Source organism: Scomber scombrus, chromosome 19 (assembly GCF_963691925.1).
Source record: "Scomber scombrus chromosome 19, fScoSco1.1, whole genome shotgun sequence".
Taxonomy (NCBI): Eukaryota; Metazoa; Chordata; class Actinopteri; order Scombriformes; family Scombridae; genus Scomber; species Scomber scombrus.
In genome coordinates, this window is record NC_084988.1 from 7141505 (window position 1) to 7161689 (window position 20185).

At 38.7% G+C, this 20185-nt stretch overlaps 1 protein-coding gene across 1 annotated transcript; it reads left to right on the forward strand.

The window, feature by feature from the left end:
- Window positions 1-1154: 1154 nt before the first annotated feature.
- shprh (SNF2 histone linker PHD RING helicase) lies at window positions 1155-19783 on the forward strand. The gene is made up of 30 exons (XM_062440594.1): window positions 1155-1278; window positions 3174-3746; window positions 4270-4399; window positions 4542-4760; window positions 5156-5234; window positions 5618-5768; window positions 5887-5989; window positions 6086-6345; window positions 6439-7089; window positions 8435-8686; window positions 8964-9042; window positions 9184-9347; window positions 9521-9777; window positions 10069-10190; window positions 10461-10549; window positions 10817-10909; window positions 11104-11211; window positions 12084-12226; window positions 12319-12492; window positions 12654-12716; window positions 12822-13047; window positions 13619-13756; window positions 15251-15352; window positions 15453-15524; window positions 16561-16749; window positions 17003-17095; window positions 17198-17284; window positions 18601-18779; window positions 19077-19157; window positions 19248-19783. Exons 2-30 carry the CDS (start codon window positions 3183-3185, stop codon window positions 19342-19344), a joined length of 4965 nt encoding a protein of 1654 aa, XP_062296578.1. The 5' UTR covers window positions 1155-1278; window positions 3174-3182; the 3' UTR covers window positions 19345-19783.
- Window positions 19784-20185: the final 402 nt, after the last annotated feature.

Sequence of the window (20185 nt, forward strand, 5' to 3'; positions counted from 1 at the left end):
GTGCTCACTAAATAAAACACTGAAACTGGTAGGAAAACACCAGACAGGCTTGTGTGAGGGGCTGTCAGGAAGAGGAGTCAGTGGAGCGTGTAGTTTTGATTTGTATTGGGGTATGAGACACAGAGAGAAAGAAATGCTGAGGAATAATCTCAGGAAATAAAGGGTGCAGGAATTCAGATTAAAAGGATTACTGAGCATGGGCGAGAGAGCAAAGGTCAGTGTATTGTTAGCTCAATCAAGGGATAGAGGGGTTTTAATAGGTAAAATGGATAAGCAGGGAGAGAGAGGGTGTGCTTGAGTTATTGACATGGACAGGGATGTAATAGTAGGGCTGTGTTGTGATGCATGAAAGATAATAGGTAGTTTGGTGCATGTGTGTTTATTTAGTAGTTAGTTAGCAAGGGTTGGGAAGGTTACTTTGGAAATGTAATAGATTACTACTACTTACCTTATTTAAAATGTAATAAGTAACGTAACTATTTCAATTACTTAATCAAAGTAATGTAACTTATTACATTGTATTACATTTTGGTTACTTTCATAATTTTCTTTCTCTCTGTAGAAAATTTATTCATCAGTTCATGTAGATTTTGGAAAATAAAATAAAGATATTTTATATAAAAAGTAAAAAGTCTGGCATGGGCTTAATTAGTACTGTGACACCATTTAAGCCCATGTGTGCTCCAAATCAGTCCACATTAGGGTTTATTATAAAACATAAAACATATTCTTTGAAAATAATTAAAAACAGTAATACACATATATTCATGAACATGTTAATTATTGAAAAAATTAGGGGAAAAACCCTCCGCCTCCTGAGCAAAATCTTAAAGGTTTGACTTCAGGTGTAACCCCTTTGTAATGATCAACCATTTCATAAGTAACTGTAACAGATTAACATGTAACTAGTGTAACTAACTCTCCAGCACTGTTAGTTAGTTAGTTTTTATGTAAAGGACATTGAGTTTCCCCTGGGTATGAAATGCGCTATATAAATACAGCTGCCTTGCCTTGTCTTGCCTAGTTAGAGTACATATTTCTATTGTTTTGAGCGGTAGGTGGCGCTAATGACCTGGAAGCCAGGAGCCGTAAACCAAGTACTCGAAGAAGAAGAAGAAAACGAAGACGACGTCACTTCCATTATTTAAAAATGGCGGATATCAACACCGAAGTCGGCTATTGAAGTGTATTTTGGTGCATTTCAGCATGATTATCTGCATCTGCGGGGATGTGAAACGTTTAATAACACAGCGATAGAAGTCGGCGCGGCCTCACAAAGTAAATGCCCTCGTTTGTTTTCTGATTGAAGTGATAAAATACGCAGCGACGCGATGTTTTTCATTGTGTAACGTAACGATGCTCGTACAAAGTAGTTAGCGCCGATGTCTGCATGAACTTTTAAAAAACAGTAACTTGGTAGCTTACTGCGATATATGTGAACTAAAGCGTGATGATAATACATTAAATACACAAACTGGGATGTTAGCAGGTGTAGATATAGATGCAGGATCATGCAATACTTACTAAAAACGTAGCAATTGTCTTTATTATGATAATAACAAGCCATTACTTCAAAGTGGTAATTAACTACTTTTTAAAGGATAGACCCACCATTTTTCAATTCTGTCTTAAAATAACAGTTAGGTGCCTAAATAAACATTTAAACATGTTTTTCTTGCTGTAATTATTGCTCCTGTTCATATTAACCATTAGTAGATCCCTTTATAATGTACTTACAATATAAGTAATGAGGAACAAAATCCACTGTCCTCCTTCTGTGTAAAAATGTATTCAGAAGTTTATCTGAAGCTAATATGAAGCTGCAGCCGTCCTAATCAAGTACATATCTTTAATTGTTAGTCTTTTTGGCGCCAAAGTCCCTCTTTTTGTTACTATACTTCCACCACAGCTCAACAGGGAAACATAAGGTTTAGAGAATTTAATGCTAAAAAGACTTTAAATGTGGCAGATATCCAATTGATATGACTAACTCAGACTGCTGAAACCTCATATAAGCTTCACATCAACTTTTAAATGCATGTTTGCATAAAATGTCTGTGTGGACACACTGTAGATTTTGGCTGCCATCCCATACATTGATAGCACATTTAAAGGGGATCTTTTAATAGCTAGTATGAACAGGAGGAATGATTATAGTGAGGAGAACTTCTTTCAATGTTCATATGGACACTTGACTGTTGTTTTAGGACGAACTTGAACATTTGTGAGTTTATCCCTTAAGTACCTGTCTGAATTTGGAAAATCTAATAGATTCTACATGACTGGAACCACAAGGCGTTCTAAAATAAAATCTCAAAGTCCTCAAATGATTTGACAAATAAAGAATAAAATATGTTATGCAACATTTGGTTTTTTTTCTGACTTTTATCCAAATTTTGCCTTTTTTTCTGGTGAAATACTTAATATTTACAGCACTGTGCAAATCTGGGGCTGATGAGACACCTTCCTGGTGGTGTTGTATAATGGATAACAGTCTTAACATCTAAAATGCCAAAAACCTTTTGCACAGTACTGAATTTTTTCTCTTTAGACTTTAAAAAAAAGCGTCAACTGATAAAAAACAAATCACATTTCAGTTGTCTATAGTGCTCAGAAAAAAATGAGGGGATATGTGCACTTGAAGCGTGCCAAGCTTGAAACATGTTGTAATCCAGAGCAGCTGCTCATCCAAGCCTGTTCTTCATGTCATGTAGTGCCTGCATGTAGTGCACATATATTCTCTCACTTTTTTGCATTTTGCAACTCCCCTCCTTTTTTCACTGACCCGTTCACAAAGCCTTTTTCCACTGTTTTCTCTGAGTTCTCTTAAGTGAACTGCTCACAAACCTGTGATTAGGGGTCACAGGTAAATATTACTTTACTTAAAGGGGTCATAAAGTTTTGGGGACTACAGATCTGTATGTTGGAAATATGTCTACATATGTGGAAAAAGAAATGCAGAAATCATTTCTTCTGATTAAATTTGAGCATCATATTAATTTTGCCCATCTCACTCTAGCTCTGATTGAACATTTTGACTGGCAAGATATTTAGATTTTGACATTCAGTGGCCTGTTTGGTTTGAAATAAGTGCAACTTGTTGTAGTGTTCAATGCATTTTAAGCAGAATAGTTTTTCTCTAAATTAAAGTAAATTATTTGCTTTTCTTGTAGAATTTAACCATGAGTAGCCGTAGAAAGAGGGCCCCTCCTGTGAGGGTGGATGAAGATGCCAAAAAGAAGTTGAACTGGAACATGCTGGATGACCGGAAGACTGAGACGATCCAGGAGAATGATGACCAGACACCAACCTGCTCCGTTCTTCCCATCGACCCCGCTCCGAGCAGCTTCTCAGAGGCCGCTTGTACTCGTTCTGTCCAGTTTGCAGAGGAACTGCCCGGCACGTCATCGGACTGCACCTCTGCCTCAACCTCTTTGGCACTCAGTGTGCTGCCAACTTCGAAGCTGAGCCACATATGGAAGGCGCTCATTGGCGAGTTCAGCGTCCGGCCAGCTTGGCTCCCATCTGACTGTGAACAGAGAGCGTTCACGCTCCACAGGATGGGTGACCAACTCTGTGTCAGTTACAGCAGCTGTGATGAGAGCTTGGGGTTGCAGTGGAAACCCGATGAGGACACTTGCACAGTGGAGTGCAGCCTCACTAGGATCCCACTGGAGGACCTGGACTGGCTACAGAAGAGGAGGGTGGTGCAGCTCTGTCACCAAGAAAAAGAGGAGTCACTCAGGGTAAGAATGACATTTCTAATGAGCTAGAATAAAAAATATCCTCTAAAAAAACAATGTCACTTTGTTCAATGTTCAGATACATCACCTGATAATATATATGTAGTCAGTTATATGTTTATGTATCATTTCAGACCATTACCCTTGATTTGGGGAAAATGCTATCTGAAATAGTTCTTCTTATTTAACTGTCATTAGTTGTCCTATATCCAAACATCAAATATCTACCCTTTAGATTAAGAAAACAAAGGAATATTTGGTTTGAAATTGTTTATATGGTTATATGTGCAGGTTTTTATTTTTTATCTAGATGTTTTAGACATTTATGCCTTTATTAGAGTGTTGACAGTAGAAAATAAACACAAAATGAGGGGAGAGAGAGATGCAACAAATGTCAATTTCAAATCACTACTACATCATCACAGATGTTGCCACAATCAGCCAAATCAGCTGTTGTAGTGTTTGGTTGGAGTGGGCTAAGATGGCGAACATTTCTCTGTCTCACATAATTGTCTGCTTCTGGCAGGTCGGGATTTACTTGGTGGAAACTGCGCTCGGGAAACCAGAATTTCTCAGTGAGGGAAGCGCTCGACTTAAGAAAGCAAATCAACTAATGCAGAAGTTAATGGAGTATTTCTACGACTTTATTATCCCTGGTAAGTGTCTGGTCCTAGTGTCTAACTCGTGCTGTGATTCGGGTTCTCTTAATATCATGATGACTTCATTGTTAAAATGAAAATGAAAGCAGTGTATGGTAATTGGACAGAAAAACAATTCCCTCTGCTGTTTTCCTTGTAGAAGTGGTGGATAATGAAGAGGAGGAATGTGACACTGACCTGGAAAGGCAGAACGTCGAGGAGCTCTATGATTACGTCAGGCATCTGCACCAGACAGAGAGCCAGGAGGTGACCTATGACGTCCAACACAAAGCTCTTATTCCTGTGCTCAGGCCCTATCAGAGCCAAGCTGTCAACTGGATGCTGAACAGAGAGAAATCCAGGAATAACTCACTGAAAGGTAGGCACCAATGGTTTGTTCATCTTCACACAAACAGTTCATCACTACACCGATTTCTCTGCTGCACAAACTTCCTTTTTATGATTTTTTTTGTGGGATTTTTGCATTAATTTTACTGAGACAAAGAGACAAGTGGAGTGAGTGATATGACATGCAAGAAAGGTTTATAGCTGAAACAACCTTTTTAAGTAGAAATATTGACTGTTGGATACAGTAATCTTCACAGTTAATCATCATTGTCATTGAATATTGGGAAAGTTTTAAAGAACTTACTAGTTTTTTTTCACACAGTATGTACACTATATATTCATTTTGATATAATTGCAAACAATTTTCTAAAGCGTAACCAACATTTTTTGACTGTTGCAAGTGTGATATTTACCATTTCTTTCTAGAACCATCGCTGCATTTACTCTGGCGGGAGTTGGTCACTCTGTGTGGGAAGAAGTTGTTCTACAACCCATTTACAGGCTGGTAAGTACTATAAAGGGTAATTTCACTGAAATCACAAAAAAACACCTTTTGCTGTTGAGTTTTTAAAAATGGGCTTTGAAATAGTTTGATCACCCTAAAAAAATCATCCATTCAATTCTATGTCATTAGGCCTGTGGAAGAGGTTCTAGAGGTAGATATGTCAAAATCTCAACACATAAAACCAAAGTTATTTGCATGGCAAGATACCAGTAGGCAGAAACATGTCTTAGTGGTTGAATTGACACTTTATAATTGCTGTCATCTCATCTTTTTGAGGATGTATAGTTACTTTTTTGTTGCAAATATCAAATGAATATTTCCTGCAATACTTTTACCAGGTATTTTTTGGGTTTTCATCACAGCACTTGTTCTTGTTCTTTCAGCTTAATCCAGGAGTTTCCTCTGGCTGGTTTTGAGTGGCCCGGTGGGATCCTGGCTGATGAGATGGGGCTCGGAAAGACGGTGGAAGTTCTGGCTCTCATTCTGTTTCACACCCGGCAGGACCTGGAGCAGGAGGCCCTCACCCTGCCTGTGGTGAGGAACAGTAGTTAAAAAGTTAAAAAATACATGTCAATAGTGCAATATTTTTTCAGATAAATTATGAAAATGTAAAATGTTACATATTTAAATTGTTTCTCTTCTGCTTTTGTAGGGAAAATCTGTGAATTACTTCGTACCTCCTCCTCCACTAGAAAGAAAGACAGTTGTCCGCTGCAAGTCTGAAGCTCAACCCAAAATAAAAATATCCTACCCAGGTACGTTGCTCACAGTGTTCTCAGACAACACGTTTTCTTGGTATTATGTTTTTTTAATAGATATTTTTACAAGATGTGTTTTCATTTTTTCTGCAGCTGTTCGTGTCATGCTGCTCACCGCGATAAAGGAAATGAGATCTGGTAAAGGAGCCTCCGTCAACGCAGTCTTCACCTACATCCGTGCTACTTATGGTTATGACCTGTTAAAGAATCGTAACCACATCAAGAAGACGCTGACCAAGCTGATAGATGAAGGCCTGGTCGACCGGGTCAAAGGTCGTGGCTTGGCCGGGTCGTTCAAGCTGGGGAAGAAATATAAAGAAACAAAGAAAACAGCAGCAGCAGCATCCAAAGCTGTAAGGATAAACAGCTTTTTAATGTGATTGTTTTATGCTACAAATGAGACCTTGTAGTGTCATTTAATTTTTCTCTGCTTTCTTCTTTGTTAGAATTTAAAAACCACAGAGAGCTCGCCCCGGAAAACGTTTCAGAGACGAGCAAAGGAGAAAGCAGAAGCAGCTCTTCAAAACTCACTAACAGAAGATCAAACCGATCCGCCCTCGCCTACATCTGACAGTCCCGCACCCCAGGAAAACGAAACCAAGACGGAATGGGATGAAAGTCTGAATGAGAAAGCGGACCGGTCGGATGATACGCTGGAAATTTCCACGACAACGTTACAGTGTCAGGATAAAAGTGAGTCGGACACACAGGACATGTCCAGAATATATAATGTGCCTGAAGAAAAGGGAGAAGCTCCGCAGTCTGACTCACAGGAGGAGACAGAACCCCCCACCAGAGTGTCTGTTGTCCCTTTCAACACGCCGGACTACCGCTTTGAGTGCATCTGCGGTGAACTGGGCATTATTGACTACAAGGCCCGCGTCCAGTGTATGAACTGCCAGCTGTGGCAGCACGCAGACTGTGTTAACTACAAAGAGGAAAGCCTTGAAACTACTCCTTTCTACTGTCCCCACTGCCTGGTAGCCATGAAACCTGTGTCCACCGGCGCCACCCTCATCATCTCCCCTAGCTCCATCTGCCACCAGTGGGTGGAGGAGATCAACCGACACATCAGGTCCTCCTCGCTGCGAGTGCTGGTGAGAACGTAGATGGAGTGTTTTTGTTATATGTAGTGTCACATATTCCCATTTTAGGAATCCAAAAACTGCACACATTAGTGCCAAATGTTATGATGTTGTGTCTCAGTGAACACATTTTCTATAGAGATCAAGAAGTTTAAATTCAATTCAAACTTGAAAAATGCAGTTGGAAGCCAATTATGGTGTTTTATGCTTTTAACCATTAAAACCTATTGGAAACCTCTTAACTTTTACATACTGATCAGGGTCAAATTTGACCCATTTTTTAAAACTTTTTAGAGCTGTACAAACACCCTATACACATTTCCTCTAGTTGGACTTCTCCTAATGTGACCCTGAATATACAAAAATTGAAATAAAACACATCATTTTTGTGCAGCTGATACACATTTTTGTGTAAATTTGACTTGCTTTTATTACAATAATTAATCTTAAGTAGTCTTTTTTTCCATAAACAAATAGAAGAAACTTTTCATTAAAAAATAATCAAACGTTTGACTGATGGGGGATTAATGAATGTGCATTGGTGTAGAGATTAATTATGAGTCAGAATATGAACAGTTTGTAAGGGTTAAGGACCAAGGGCCTTGGACCACAGTCTGAATACCAATATCTTAAAATATCACTAATGCATACATTCCTGTCATGGATTGTAGCACCAAAGGTGAACCCTAACCATGAGAAGCCATTACTTAGTGTGGATGAGCAGGTAGAAGAATGAGACCGTTGGAAGAACACTGAAACATAACAGTTACTAATCATTTGCAGCCTGTGTGTTTAATGAGAGCTAACAAGTCATATTGCACCACATTAAAAGATAGCATCACTTTTTTGCAGCCCGTTAACTCAAGTGTTAGTTTTACACGATTAAAGCAGACGAGTGTGATGTGAAGTGTTCTCTGCTGCAGATGCTATTTTTACGTTCCATTTATTGCAGCTGTTATGTCTTTACACATTGTTGAAATGTGGTACATTTAGCTTTATACAGTTTTATTCATGCTTTAACCCTGAGTCCCTGAGTGCTACTTGGCTGGATTTTATTCTTTCTTAATGCATGTCTTAATGCACTCTCTCTTATTTCAACCTCTGTTGCTCTCCTTGAGGTTTCTTGCATTGTTTTCCACATTAAAGGATTTTCCGGGGAGTTTTTCCTCATTCAAATGGAGCAATGGAGGATAAACGATGTTGTATTGTTGTAAACAGTGTAAAGCCTCCTGAGGCAAAGTTGTTATTTCATGATATTCGGTTATATCTATAAAAATTGGCTTTACTTGATTCTGAAAAGCACCTTTTGACAAAGCATGAACTACTTTGCTAACAAATCTGACTTCTTTATTCTCAGGTCTATCAGGGTGTGAAGAAGCATGGATTCATCCAGCCTCATATGCTCGCCGAGCAAGATGTGGTCATCACCACCTACGACGTGCTGCGGTCGGAGCTCAACTACGTCGACATTCCCCACAGCAACAGCAAAGATGGACGCCGCTTCCGCAACCAGAAGCGCTACATGGCCGTGCCCAGTCCTCTGGTGGCTGTGGAGTGGTGGCGCATCTGTCTAGACGAGGCTCAGATGGTTGAATGTCCCACTGCGAAGGTGAGTTTAAGAGAATCCAGTTAGAATACAAGATAATGAGACTTTTTATATCTCATGGAGTTTAGTTAAAAGGAGGCTAGTTTTACCATGTAATACTGTAATTTGGTTGTCTTTTGTTAAGAGACCCCATTTCCATATTAAAAATACAGAGGTCCTGACCCTAAAAATAGAAACCTGGATAAATACTTAATACTTTTTTGAGACGCTAGTGTGTTTTATTCAGTTTTATTTTACTTTGTTGAAACTTTATTTATGGTCCCCTCTATTTTCCTGACAGGCTGCAGAAATGGCTCTGCGTCTCGCATCTGTGAACCGCTGGTGTGTCAGTGGCACTCCTGTCCAGAGAGGCTTAGAGGGTAATGTGAACAATTTTATAATGTGACAAAACAATATCTTACGATTGGCCTCATGAAGTATCATCAAAGTCTATGTAAGAAAAACAAATCATAACAGTAACATAATATTCTTTCCTTAAATCGAGTTTGTTGTGTGTCTAGATCTTTATGGTCTCATACTTTTTCTGGGAGTCGACCCATACTGGGTAAAACACTGGTGGGACCAGCTGCTCTATCGCCCTTATCGACGTGGAAACACTGAGCCGCTGTATTATGTAGTTGCTCAACTGTTATGGCGATCGGCTAAAAAAGACGTAATTGATCAGGTATGACTATAAAAGTGCACAGTCTCATCTCTTTTTAACATAATTATTACCAATTTTCACAATCAGTAGTTTAAGACATGTTTCCTGATGTGATGTGAATTCTTGAGTTTTTGCTCATTCCAGTAAATTAAAGTGTGTTTCATTATTCTTTTTTCTCCTTCTGTTTTTTCCAGATCCAGATCCCCCCTCAGACGGAGGAGGTGCACTGGCTGCACTTCTCCCCCGTCGAGGGTCACTTCTACCACCGTCAGCACGAGGTCTGCTCTCAGGACGCTCTGGTCAAACTCAGGAAGATCTCCGACTGGAGCCTGAAACTTGGCAGCCTCGACCGCCGCACCGTCACCACCATCCTGAATCCACTGCTGAGGCTGCGTCAGGCTTGCTGCCATCCGCAGGCTGTGAGGGGGGAGTTCCTGCCTCTGCAGAAAAGGTATATCCAAGCACAATGACACTTTTGTTTTGTGTTTTCAAGGCGCTTGTAGGCGAGAATAGAAGTCTTTTTCTGAAGGCAGCTGCCCCAGTTAATTAACAATCTTGCTAGACTGAATAGTATATTGCAGCATTAGTACCGGTAATAGACCGCAGCAAGCTTTTTGTCAATTAAACAGTTTGCCGATGTGTTTATTTAAAGTTGACCCATTCTATGTAATTTGCGTTGGAGAGGTTGTTAAGTGGGTTTGTCTGTGGTGTGTCCCCCCCCCCCCCCTCTCCCACTCTGCAGCACCATGACGATGGAGGAGCTCCTGAAGTCTCTGCAGAAGAAATGTCGAGTGGAGTGTGAAGAAGCTCACAGACAATTGGTGTGCGCTCTCAACGGCCTGGCTGGAATCCACATCATCAGAAGTATAAAACCCCACTTCTGTACTTGTGCTCTCTCCGCTCTGAGTTTCCCATGGGAATCAGTTCAAACAAAACAGCAGCCATGATCTCATCTTTGTGTCTCCCAACACTTTTTGTACCGAGGTGTTTTGTTGTCGTAGGTCTCAGTAAGGCGATATGTATAATGTGGCTGAGTGGTATGGTGGGAAATTTGTATAGCACATCTCATTAACTCGACATGTGACGGACATATTGAGTGTCACTAATCATGACCGTTCCCTTTGCCACTTGCAGATGAGTTTGGAGATGCGGTGGAGATGTATAGAGAAGTGCTTCGTTCATCAGAGGAGCACAAAGGCAGGCTGAAGACGGATTCATTACAGGTATTACTGGCCTCATCCCATTCAGCAGTTTTGTTACACTTGTCTGTAATTAACATATGAAGGGTTTCATTCCTAATTTGACCTGACAGAACAGATGTCTGCTCAAGAGAAGTAATTGAATCAAATTAGATTTAAAACACAGTAGCTAACTTCTTTAAGTTCTTGGTTATGTTTTGATTCCTGATGGTTGTATTTTCTGTGTATAAATATAAATATATCTCTTTACTTTTGACTGATGTGATTACTTTTATAATTGTGGTCAAACAGAGGCTTCATGCTACCCACAATTTAATGGAACTACTGCAAGCAAAGCATCCTGGGATACCTCCTACGCTGCGAGATGACCGACTCAGTGAGGAGGTAATTAATTAATATCTGTCTCCGTCAAAACACATTCAACCCAATGAAGAATTTGCATTTGGAAGCTTTGGAATAATCCTTAACTATCTCTCCAGTCATTGCATTCTTTCTAAAGTCTTTTTTATTATTTGTATGTGTAATTTATTTTTAAGACTCTCCTTGGCGTTGTGCTTTCTGTCACTCTGTGTCTGCAGGCTGAGCAGCTACGACAGCACTACATGACCAAATACAACTCTGAGGTGGCAGACGCACATCAGGCTCTTCAGCCGGTGTTACAAAACATCAAAGAGCTGAAACGCAAAGTGAGAACACCTTTTACATCTATGATCAGGCAAACTGTGCTCCATATAATAACAGATAATCTACCAGATTAATCTACAGTATGTTGTATACTACTTGTTTATTAAATCCATGTTTGCAGATCAATAAATTGGGTCATAATTACCCTTGAATTAAAAACGAAATATCAGCCAAAAACCTGCAGTTAAACATGACTAAATGGCTGGTAATGTCTGTTTGCCTACCCAGAACATTTACCAAATTAATTATTAAAAAATCCTTTAAATTTTAATTGATTTTGGTCTGTAATAAAATGCACAAACAATCTGAGAAATAAACAGAAAAACAAACAAACAACTTACAAAAGAACAGTACATTTGGAAACAATGCAACAAAGCAGAAAATTAAAGCTCATTTTCACATCCTCTCACAAAGAGCATGTTTAATTGACTTGTTTTATATAAATATGAAGTTTAAATCCTATAAAATGGGTTGCCTGGTCTAATGCAGATGTTTATAGACAATACTTCATGTAAGAAACTTAGGTTTGTTTTTTCTTTTTTACCTCAATCACCCTGGATTAAGCTTGTATTGAGCTTTTTACAGACCATAATATAAGTTTAATTGTATGAGTTATAATAAAAAGTGTAATGTCTGGGGATGTTGGATTTGCAGGCTTCTCCAGAAGTCACACTGTTCAGTAACAGTCCAACATGGACTTCTTATCACCATCCACATTTAGGAATGTCTATTTTATACATTTTTATTAGTTTTTTGTTCCCTACATGTGAGACAATTTAACTTTCAGGTACAATGAAGTTTACCTTAGACTTGAGTTTAATTGTTGATAGATTACATTTTTTAAAAAGTAACATTATTAACTGTATTTATTCAGGTCAAGCTGAACAACCCCTGGTGGCTGGATGTTATTCAGAAGGCGATCCGTTGCTCCAGCGACGACGATCTGGTGTCTCGTGTCAAGAACGAGCTGACGTGCAGCTACAAACAACAAGCCCACAAGCTCTCCATGGCTGACAAGTAAACTATTTTATCTGTCAAAATAAGATGGTAGATAGGGGTTATCCATACACAAACACAAACATGCTGACAGTAGATGGGTTGTTCTGCAGGTTTCGTGACGGCTGTGGTCTGCAGTTCATCCTCACCACACAAATGCAAGATCTGATGAAATCCCAAAAGACAGTTCAGGAAGCGGTGAAGAGCCTAGAAGGTCCGGCTTCGAAAAAAGTGATTGACGAGGCCACCATCTGTCACCTCAGGCCTAACAGACTGCCACTCAATAAGTACGTTTCATCTCAGGCTTCATTTCAGGAATTTATATCCTTATTTTCACTTCAAAAACCAAAACTGTTAATGTCTCATCCGGGCTTTTAAATAAGCCTCAAGTACTGTGAAGCATATTTTCTGTCATAACTAACACTCCTCTCTCTCTGTCATATTTCAGTTGTGTTTTTTGCAAAGCAGATGAACTTTTCACGGATTATGAGTCCAAGCTGTTTTCTCACACGTAAGTTCATCTGTATTTTTTTTTTTTTTTTTTTAAAACCTGTCAGACTATTACTGACATAGCATGAAAATATACTGTTGATTAATCAGACAAATTCCCAAACAGGGTGAAAGGTCAGACAGCCATCTTCGAAGAGATGATTGAGGATGAAGAAGGGTTGGTGGATGACCGTCTTCCCACCACCAGCCGAGGTCTGTGGGCGGTCAGTGAGACGGAGCGCACTCTGAAGGCCATCTTGTCCTTTGCCAAAGCTAAGCGGATGGACCCGGAGCTGGTGGAGGAGGGCAACACATTCATGGAGCTGTTTGAGAACTGGAAGAAGGAGTACAAGGTCTGTACACACAGGACTTTGCACAGTTGCATTGAATATAAAGAGTTCACAGAGCAAAAGATTATTTTCAAGGAAGTGGGAATGTTTTAAATTCCCCTGCTGCACATTAATACTGTATTTTATTTGCTGAAGACAATAATACGTCATTGTTAGACACAAACACTTACTTTGAGTTCAATTTCAAGCACTATTTTATTTCCAGAAACTAGAAACTGAGGTGTTTAGGAAAACAAATTCTTTCAGGGATATGTATTTATTTTTGACATTATACAATCAATTTTGTAAATGTGGAATACGTCATAAAAATGCTTCTCACACTCCAGACCCAGGGGTGTTAATATTTGTGCACACTTTAAAGTTGAAGTGAAGTACCTTAAATGTGAAATGTTGGATTTTTGTTCTAAAATAGAGTACACGTTAGAAGGTGATTTGGAAAACCATAAATCTCAACCACCATTTAGTATTAATCACTGATGGATTGGTATTAATCAACGATCAACCCCTGCAGTGTGCCATTGTCATTTTTAGGGCTGTAAAAATGATATTAAAAGTTGCCTTTGTCCCCCCTCAGGTGCTGCACGAGTACTGGATGGTTCTGCGGAATCACGTGTCGGCCATCGATGAGCTGGGTATGGCCACCGAGAGGCTTCGTGTGCGTCTGCCCGATGAACCGAAGCCAAAACTGCTCCACATCATTGAGCCTCATGAGGTCGGTTACACACAGTGACACACTTTTGTTATTACAGCGTGCTCATCCTGTTGTTAATGCTGCAAAATCAACATAAGCGTAAGTGTTTGTGCACTCTGCTCAACATGTCAGGGTGACTGAATTTTCACACCAAGTCATCAACATCTCTAATGATTAATGTGCGGTTGAGACTAATGCTTCTCCATCAGCCAAATGTTATCCAAAAGAGGGCCACAGGATGCTTTGGCACGCTTTGCGGCACAATTACCTAAATATAGAGTATACAGTCTGTTCTTCATGCCAACATGACCTCAGGCCGGATTCATCAAACCTCTAAGAGTTACACTGAAGCTCTAAATAATCATCAGTTGATTACTGAGTGTGAACAATAAGACACATTTATCAAGTGACTACTTACAGTGAAATGTAATAATAGTCCCTTTCGGAGCAGCTCTCAAGTGATCAGAGATAAGGACCTGACATAAACCGTACAAAGAAAATCTTTATAGTGTACTCAGTGGTTACTTGTGCAAGAACATACACAGTATAAGTCACATTTTTTCTTTCCTTTTTATTTATATGTCCTTTTATTTGTATGAAATCTTCAGGAGTAATTAACATGTGAATTTAAGAACAATCTTTGTATTATAATGTATTAACAATTAAACTATTAAATATGGATGCACCATGCTGACAAGTAAGGACAGTAAAGATACTCAGTAAGTGATTGTAAATAAAGTAAACATCAGATGTATTCTTATTATTTGTTTGCATCCTTGATAAATGCCAAAAATAAGGAAAAGTGGTGTAACATCCCATCAAATGTTAGAACGCACATAATAAGCTAAAATTACTCTATTCTTAATTATAGTGCTTCAGCTAACGTATCCATCATGACCAGTGATCATTTGTATAATTACACAGAAAACAGAAGCGTACTCAGCTCTCTGTACTGCAGTCATCTTAGAGCTACTCTTAACCAACTTCAAACTTCTGGATTTCTCTTAAATTTAAGATCATTTTTAAGTCAAAAGAAGCTTGATAAATAGTTTGTGAGCAAATTAAAAGAAAAGGATTAAGGACTAACCCTTTTATCTTTCATTTAAATCCAGATTTTTACTTTTAGCAGTTTGATAACTACAAGCCTCGGTTCCACAGATTTTGTATTAAATGGCAGAATTTTGTTCAGGATGTCAGTAGAGCTTTTAAAGGTTGTGGTTCCCTAATTAACTGCAGTGTAATTAATGTAATGAAAGGGGCAAATCAAACCACTAAAACTTAACTTTCTTTAAAACGTTCAACCAGTATGAGCCTGAACATAATACAGCTGGTTTGATACTTATTAAAAACACAGTTGAGAGCAAACGTCATCTCAGCACTACAGACTTGTTGTGGAGGAATTAAAAGCTCAAGTCCAGCCTCTGATCCAGTATTTGGCTACAATTGTTTTTTTTTTTGTTGCTAAAAGTTTCCATGGATGTAATATTCTGCCCTGTTTTGCTTCTTTGCTTCCAGGTGGAGCAGAACAGAGTCAAGCTTTTGAACGACCAAGCTGTGGCCAAGTCTCAACTCCAAAAGAAGCTCGGCCAGTATTTGTATCTCACAAATCTGGAGAAGGTAATTTTACATTTGTTAGAAGCTTCAAGGTGTGTACATAGTTCTCTATCTCACTAAGGAACTGATTTTACTCCAAATAACATAAATCACCTTTTTCCAGTCCCAGGACAAGTCTACTGGAGGTCTGAACCCAGAACCATGTCCCATCTGTGCTCGGCCCCTGGGGCAGGAGGTGAGTTGTAAAGAAGTGAAGCGTTTTGCTGTTGTTGTTTTTTTCTTAATAAATCAGATTTTATGAATGATGATGCCAGATGTTTCATTGATTTCTGAAATTACAATCTGACTTTATTTTTTACAAGTCTTTTGACTATTTGGTGATTGTTTCATGAAACATCTCTGCTCATAACTGACTTGACTATCCTAAAACACCGACTGGGTTTTATGTCTATAATTAGACGTTTCTTTTATGAGGCAATCTGAACTAAATGTACCTTCCAGTCAATGGATGAAGAAATAAAACACCTCAGAGTCTGTACAGCAGTCTTACCAACACTGGCCAGGAACTATAATTACATCTAGTTGGCATTGTGTGCTGTCAGGCATGAGCAGAAATGTTTCTTTGATGATAGCAGTGTACCTAGTGCACTCAGCAAAGGCTGCTAGTAACAATTATTTTAATGATCTATTAAGAGATTAATTATTTTGGCTGTAAAAAGTCTAAAAATAGTGAAAAATGACATTTTCTTGTAATCCAAGATGCATTCCTGTTTTGTCTGACCAGGAGTCCAAAACTAAAAGATATCCCATTTACTATAATTTAAGACAAGGAAAAGCAACCAATGTGCGTATTTGAGAAGCTGGAACCATCAAAAATCAATTTCTTCAATTATTAATCAGTTATAAAATATAGTTGCTGATTCATTTTTTTGTAGATTGGTTAATCAGTTAATTGACTAATGGTTTTAGATCTGCACTCAGAAAATTAGCAGTTTATTTTTAATTAGTGGGGTTCATTTTGAAATGTAACACATTTAATTGATCAGTTGTGTATGTTATTATTTAATGGATGTGAGATTAAAATAGAAAAACAGAATGGAAGTGAATTACAGTAACCAAAGTATTGCAGTTAATGAGTAAAAACACGATACAAATGAGAGCTCAAACAGCCCAAATTTAAGTTTCAGTCTTAATTCGTCTCTTTTTCAACCTTGAATCCCTTGTTAATGTCTCCCTTTATAATCATGATGTCATCTCACTCTCTTCCCCAGTGGGCAGTGCTGACTTGTGGCCACTGCTTCTGTAACGAGTGCATCGCTATCATTGTGGAGCAGTACAGTGTGGGCTCGAGACGCCGGGCCATCAAATGTGCCATTTGTAGGCAAACCACGTCCCACACTGAGATCTCCTACGTGTTCACCACTCAGTCATCCAGCCAGGACCAGGACATCCCAGTCAAGGTCAGTCAGCAACACCATCCTCGTGAGAGACAAAGAAAACCCAGATCTTGTTTTTTACTGTCAATTATGTATCTGGAAGTCATGATTATTTGGTTTCCTGAATGATTTTTTTGTTATTTATAACCATATCTGGGACATGATCATTTCATTCATGCCTTGTAATGTGTGTAAATTTAATTCACCACAGCTTTTCTCAGGCCGTTAAATATTGATTGGCACTATAACGTATCTTTCCCCTTCCTGTGTCTTTCAGGGAAGCCACTCTACAAAAGTGGAGGCAGTGGTGAGAACCCTGAAGAAGATCCAAGTGACCGACCCCGGGGCCAAGTGTCTCGTCTTCTCCACGGTAACTATAAACTGTCCTCACTCTGTGGGAGATTTATTTTGATGATATCGAGTTTGCATCTGACTCAGCTGTCTTTTTTTTTTTTTTTGCTATCCTGCACAGTGGCAGTGCGTCCTGGATATCATCGCTAAGGCCTTATTTGACAACAACATGGACTTCTCTCAAATCAACGGAATTCACAAATTTCAGGTTTCAGTTTTATTTTTGTCATTTTCTATATAATTCATTTCAAATTTTTAATGTAGTGACAAATTGCAACAAAACAGGGGTTAAAGTACTCGGGGCACCTAGACTCATTTCAGGTATAGATCAGTTTTAAATTCATATAATAATTCAATACATTGCACACATTTTCTATTGGACAACTTTTCAGAGTCACAAATATTTAATCTTTGAACAAAACTACATCAGATGGAGTTTAAACGTAAGGATAATTCAAGTAGTTGCAGCAAGTTACACTCTCTGAGCACCTTATTAGGGACACCGGTGCAATCTAATCCACTCCAATACAACGACTCACTCATTTAAAATTGTCCCTAAAATGTTGTCCACCCCATTAAGGTAAATGAGTTGGGCAAAATATTAGGAACACTTTAAAGAATGTAATGCATTCAAGAACGTCCAACAACACCAGACACTCAATAATAAACATAAAGTAGGATTATCACCTTTCTGACATTGAAAACAAAAAGTGAACATGTTTAAACTCTGTCAAAGTAGAATTTATGGCAGAGCAGTTGTATTGGATTACATCAGATTGCACAAGTGTTCCTACGAAAGTTCTCTGTGACTTTATATCCTCCACTAACACAGCAATTTTCCAACTAGCCGCTACACCCGAACACTTCATTCCTATCACTTTATTTTTTTTTTTAGGTCAAACTGATTTTTCGACCAGCAAACACACCCTAGGGATAAAAAGAAAACACTAATCCTATAATGCTGAAAAATCCAAAGTCCAGGTGCCCACCAAAATCTAATCCTTTGTCCCTTGCCCTAAGGACATCTTTTCAGAACATTTAGTGGAAATCCATCCCTGAGTTTGTGAGAAGCTGCTAACAGACAGACAGTTGGACAAGAGTATAACCTTGTATTTGACTTTTGGGTATCTCATATCTGTCACTCAGATTAACTGTGAAATATTATGTCTGCCTGTGTCCACTGAAACCTGGAACTAGATCTGTTTTCACTTTCTTAAATGTTTCTTTAATTTGATTAAGTTCTTTATTAATTAAGTTGTCATTCAAACACAAAAATATATCCACAGTTTCAGTGGGTCAAATATTGAACCTATTAAAAGAACTACTACTAACCCACTTTAAAGAATCAGTTTGGGTGCCATAGAGCGTTGTGACAAATGTTGATCTTAATTTTGTTACATTTTGTTTCTTCAGTATTGGTTACCGTCAGTTTAAACACTCTGAGTAAACTCCACAATAATAACTGCAGAACTTGACCCTGCTGAAATAGTAACTGGTGCATTACTGTCTTTGTTATTATTCCAGGAGAATCTTAGTTCCTTCAAATACGAAGACAAGATCAATATTCTCCTCCTTCCTCTCCACACGGGTTCCAACGGGCTGAACATTATCGAAGCTACTCACGTGTTGCTGGTCGAGCCGATCCTCAACCCAGCTCACGAGCTCCAGGCCATAGGAAGGGTGCACCGGATCGGCCAAACCAGGTAAGAAGCAGAGAGAAACGTGTCCAGCATTTTAAACATGTTTTTGATGTTGTGACATACATGCAGCAAAAGTAACAGTAATGTAATTAAGGCACAAAGATGCCCCCAGACTCATACTGAGTGTAGTTATTTTTAATAGTCAAATGTTAAAAACTGCATATAAAGAAAATATCATTCTCACCTTCTCCTTTGTGACTGGTAAACATTTATATGGGGAAATCCATAAGGGAGGGTGGTTGTTATCTTGATTTACCTTGCTTGGTACATTCATTGTCATTTTTTTCCTCTGTCCATCAGGCCAACATTTGTTCACAGGTTCCTCATCAAATCCACCATCGAAGAGAGAATGCAAGCAATGATAAAAACAGTAGAGAAAAGGTAAGAGTAAATTGTAATTGTGACTTTATTGCATTTAAAACACTTAAATTTTAAGCAGTGATTTGATAAATCCTTTTTTTTTCATTCTAGTCACACCAGCACAACCATGAAGCACTCGGAGGCAGCCGTGCTGACAGTGGCCGACCTTGCCGACCTGTTTACTGAAGACACTGAACATCTGGAGTGAATGTCAACACGCTGCTGCAGAGAAACAAAAACACCGGCCAAGGATACACAGGCAAAGACAGCTCACTCTGTACACCGTGGTGACTGAAGCACCCTAATTTTGCACATTCCACTTTTTATATACGAGCATCATGAAGTTAACAAATCCATTTCCAAAAAGATATTTTAACTGATTTGACAACAGACTAAGATGACATGTTTCTTAATTGTAGTCAAGTTTTAAAACTCTTATTTATGTATTTGGCTCACTTGTTGTCATAGTTATAGATGGAAAGTTGTAACTACTTAATACTTGAGCCATTCAAGTATGTTTGAGGATCATATATGACCTGAATGTACAGTATTGTTGTTGTGTTGATCTAATATAACTCTATTATGTACAACCTCACTGTACATTATGATATGACATTCACAACTTTCAGGAAATAAAAGTGTGTCTGACAGGGAGTCAACATGTTATGACCTGCTCTTTTTGTCCAGTGCATTAACTGTGGGTTATCTCTGTGTAGTAAAAATGGAACCAGGAAGGAAGCCATTGACCTTTACTCACTTTTACTCCTTCACAAAAGAAGGAGAAATAGGAGATTTTAGTAGAATTTTCTTCTTCCAGACAATCTTTTTAAGCTGTTTGTCTGGTAAGACAATGTCAGACAATCCTGCCTAACACTGAATTAACAAGACAAAAAAACACAAGATTCAGTGTCTTGGTAACTAATCTTGTAAATTAAACTCATAAAGCTGGAAAATGTAAAGATGTTTTCCACCTCATTGCAGCGAGTATCTTGTCATTACCACGTACAAATTGTCTGAACATGTTTAATGGATATGTGACTGTGCAGACG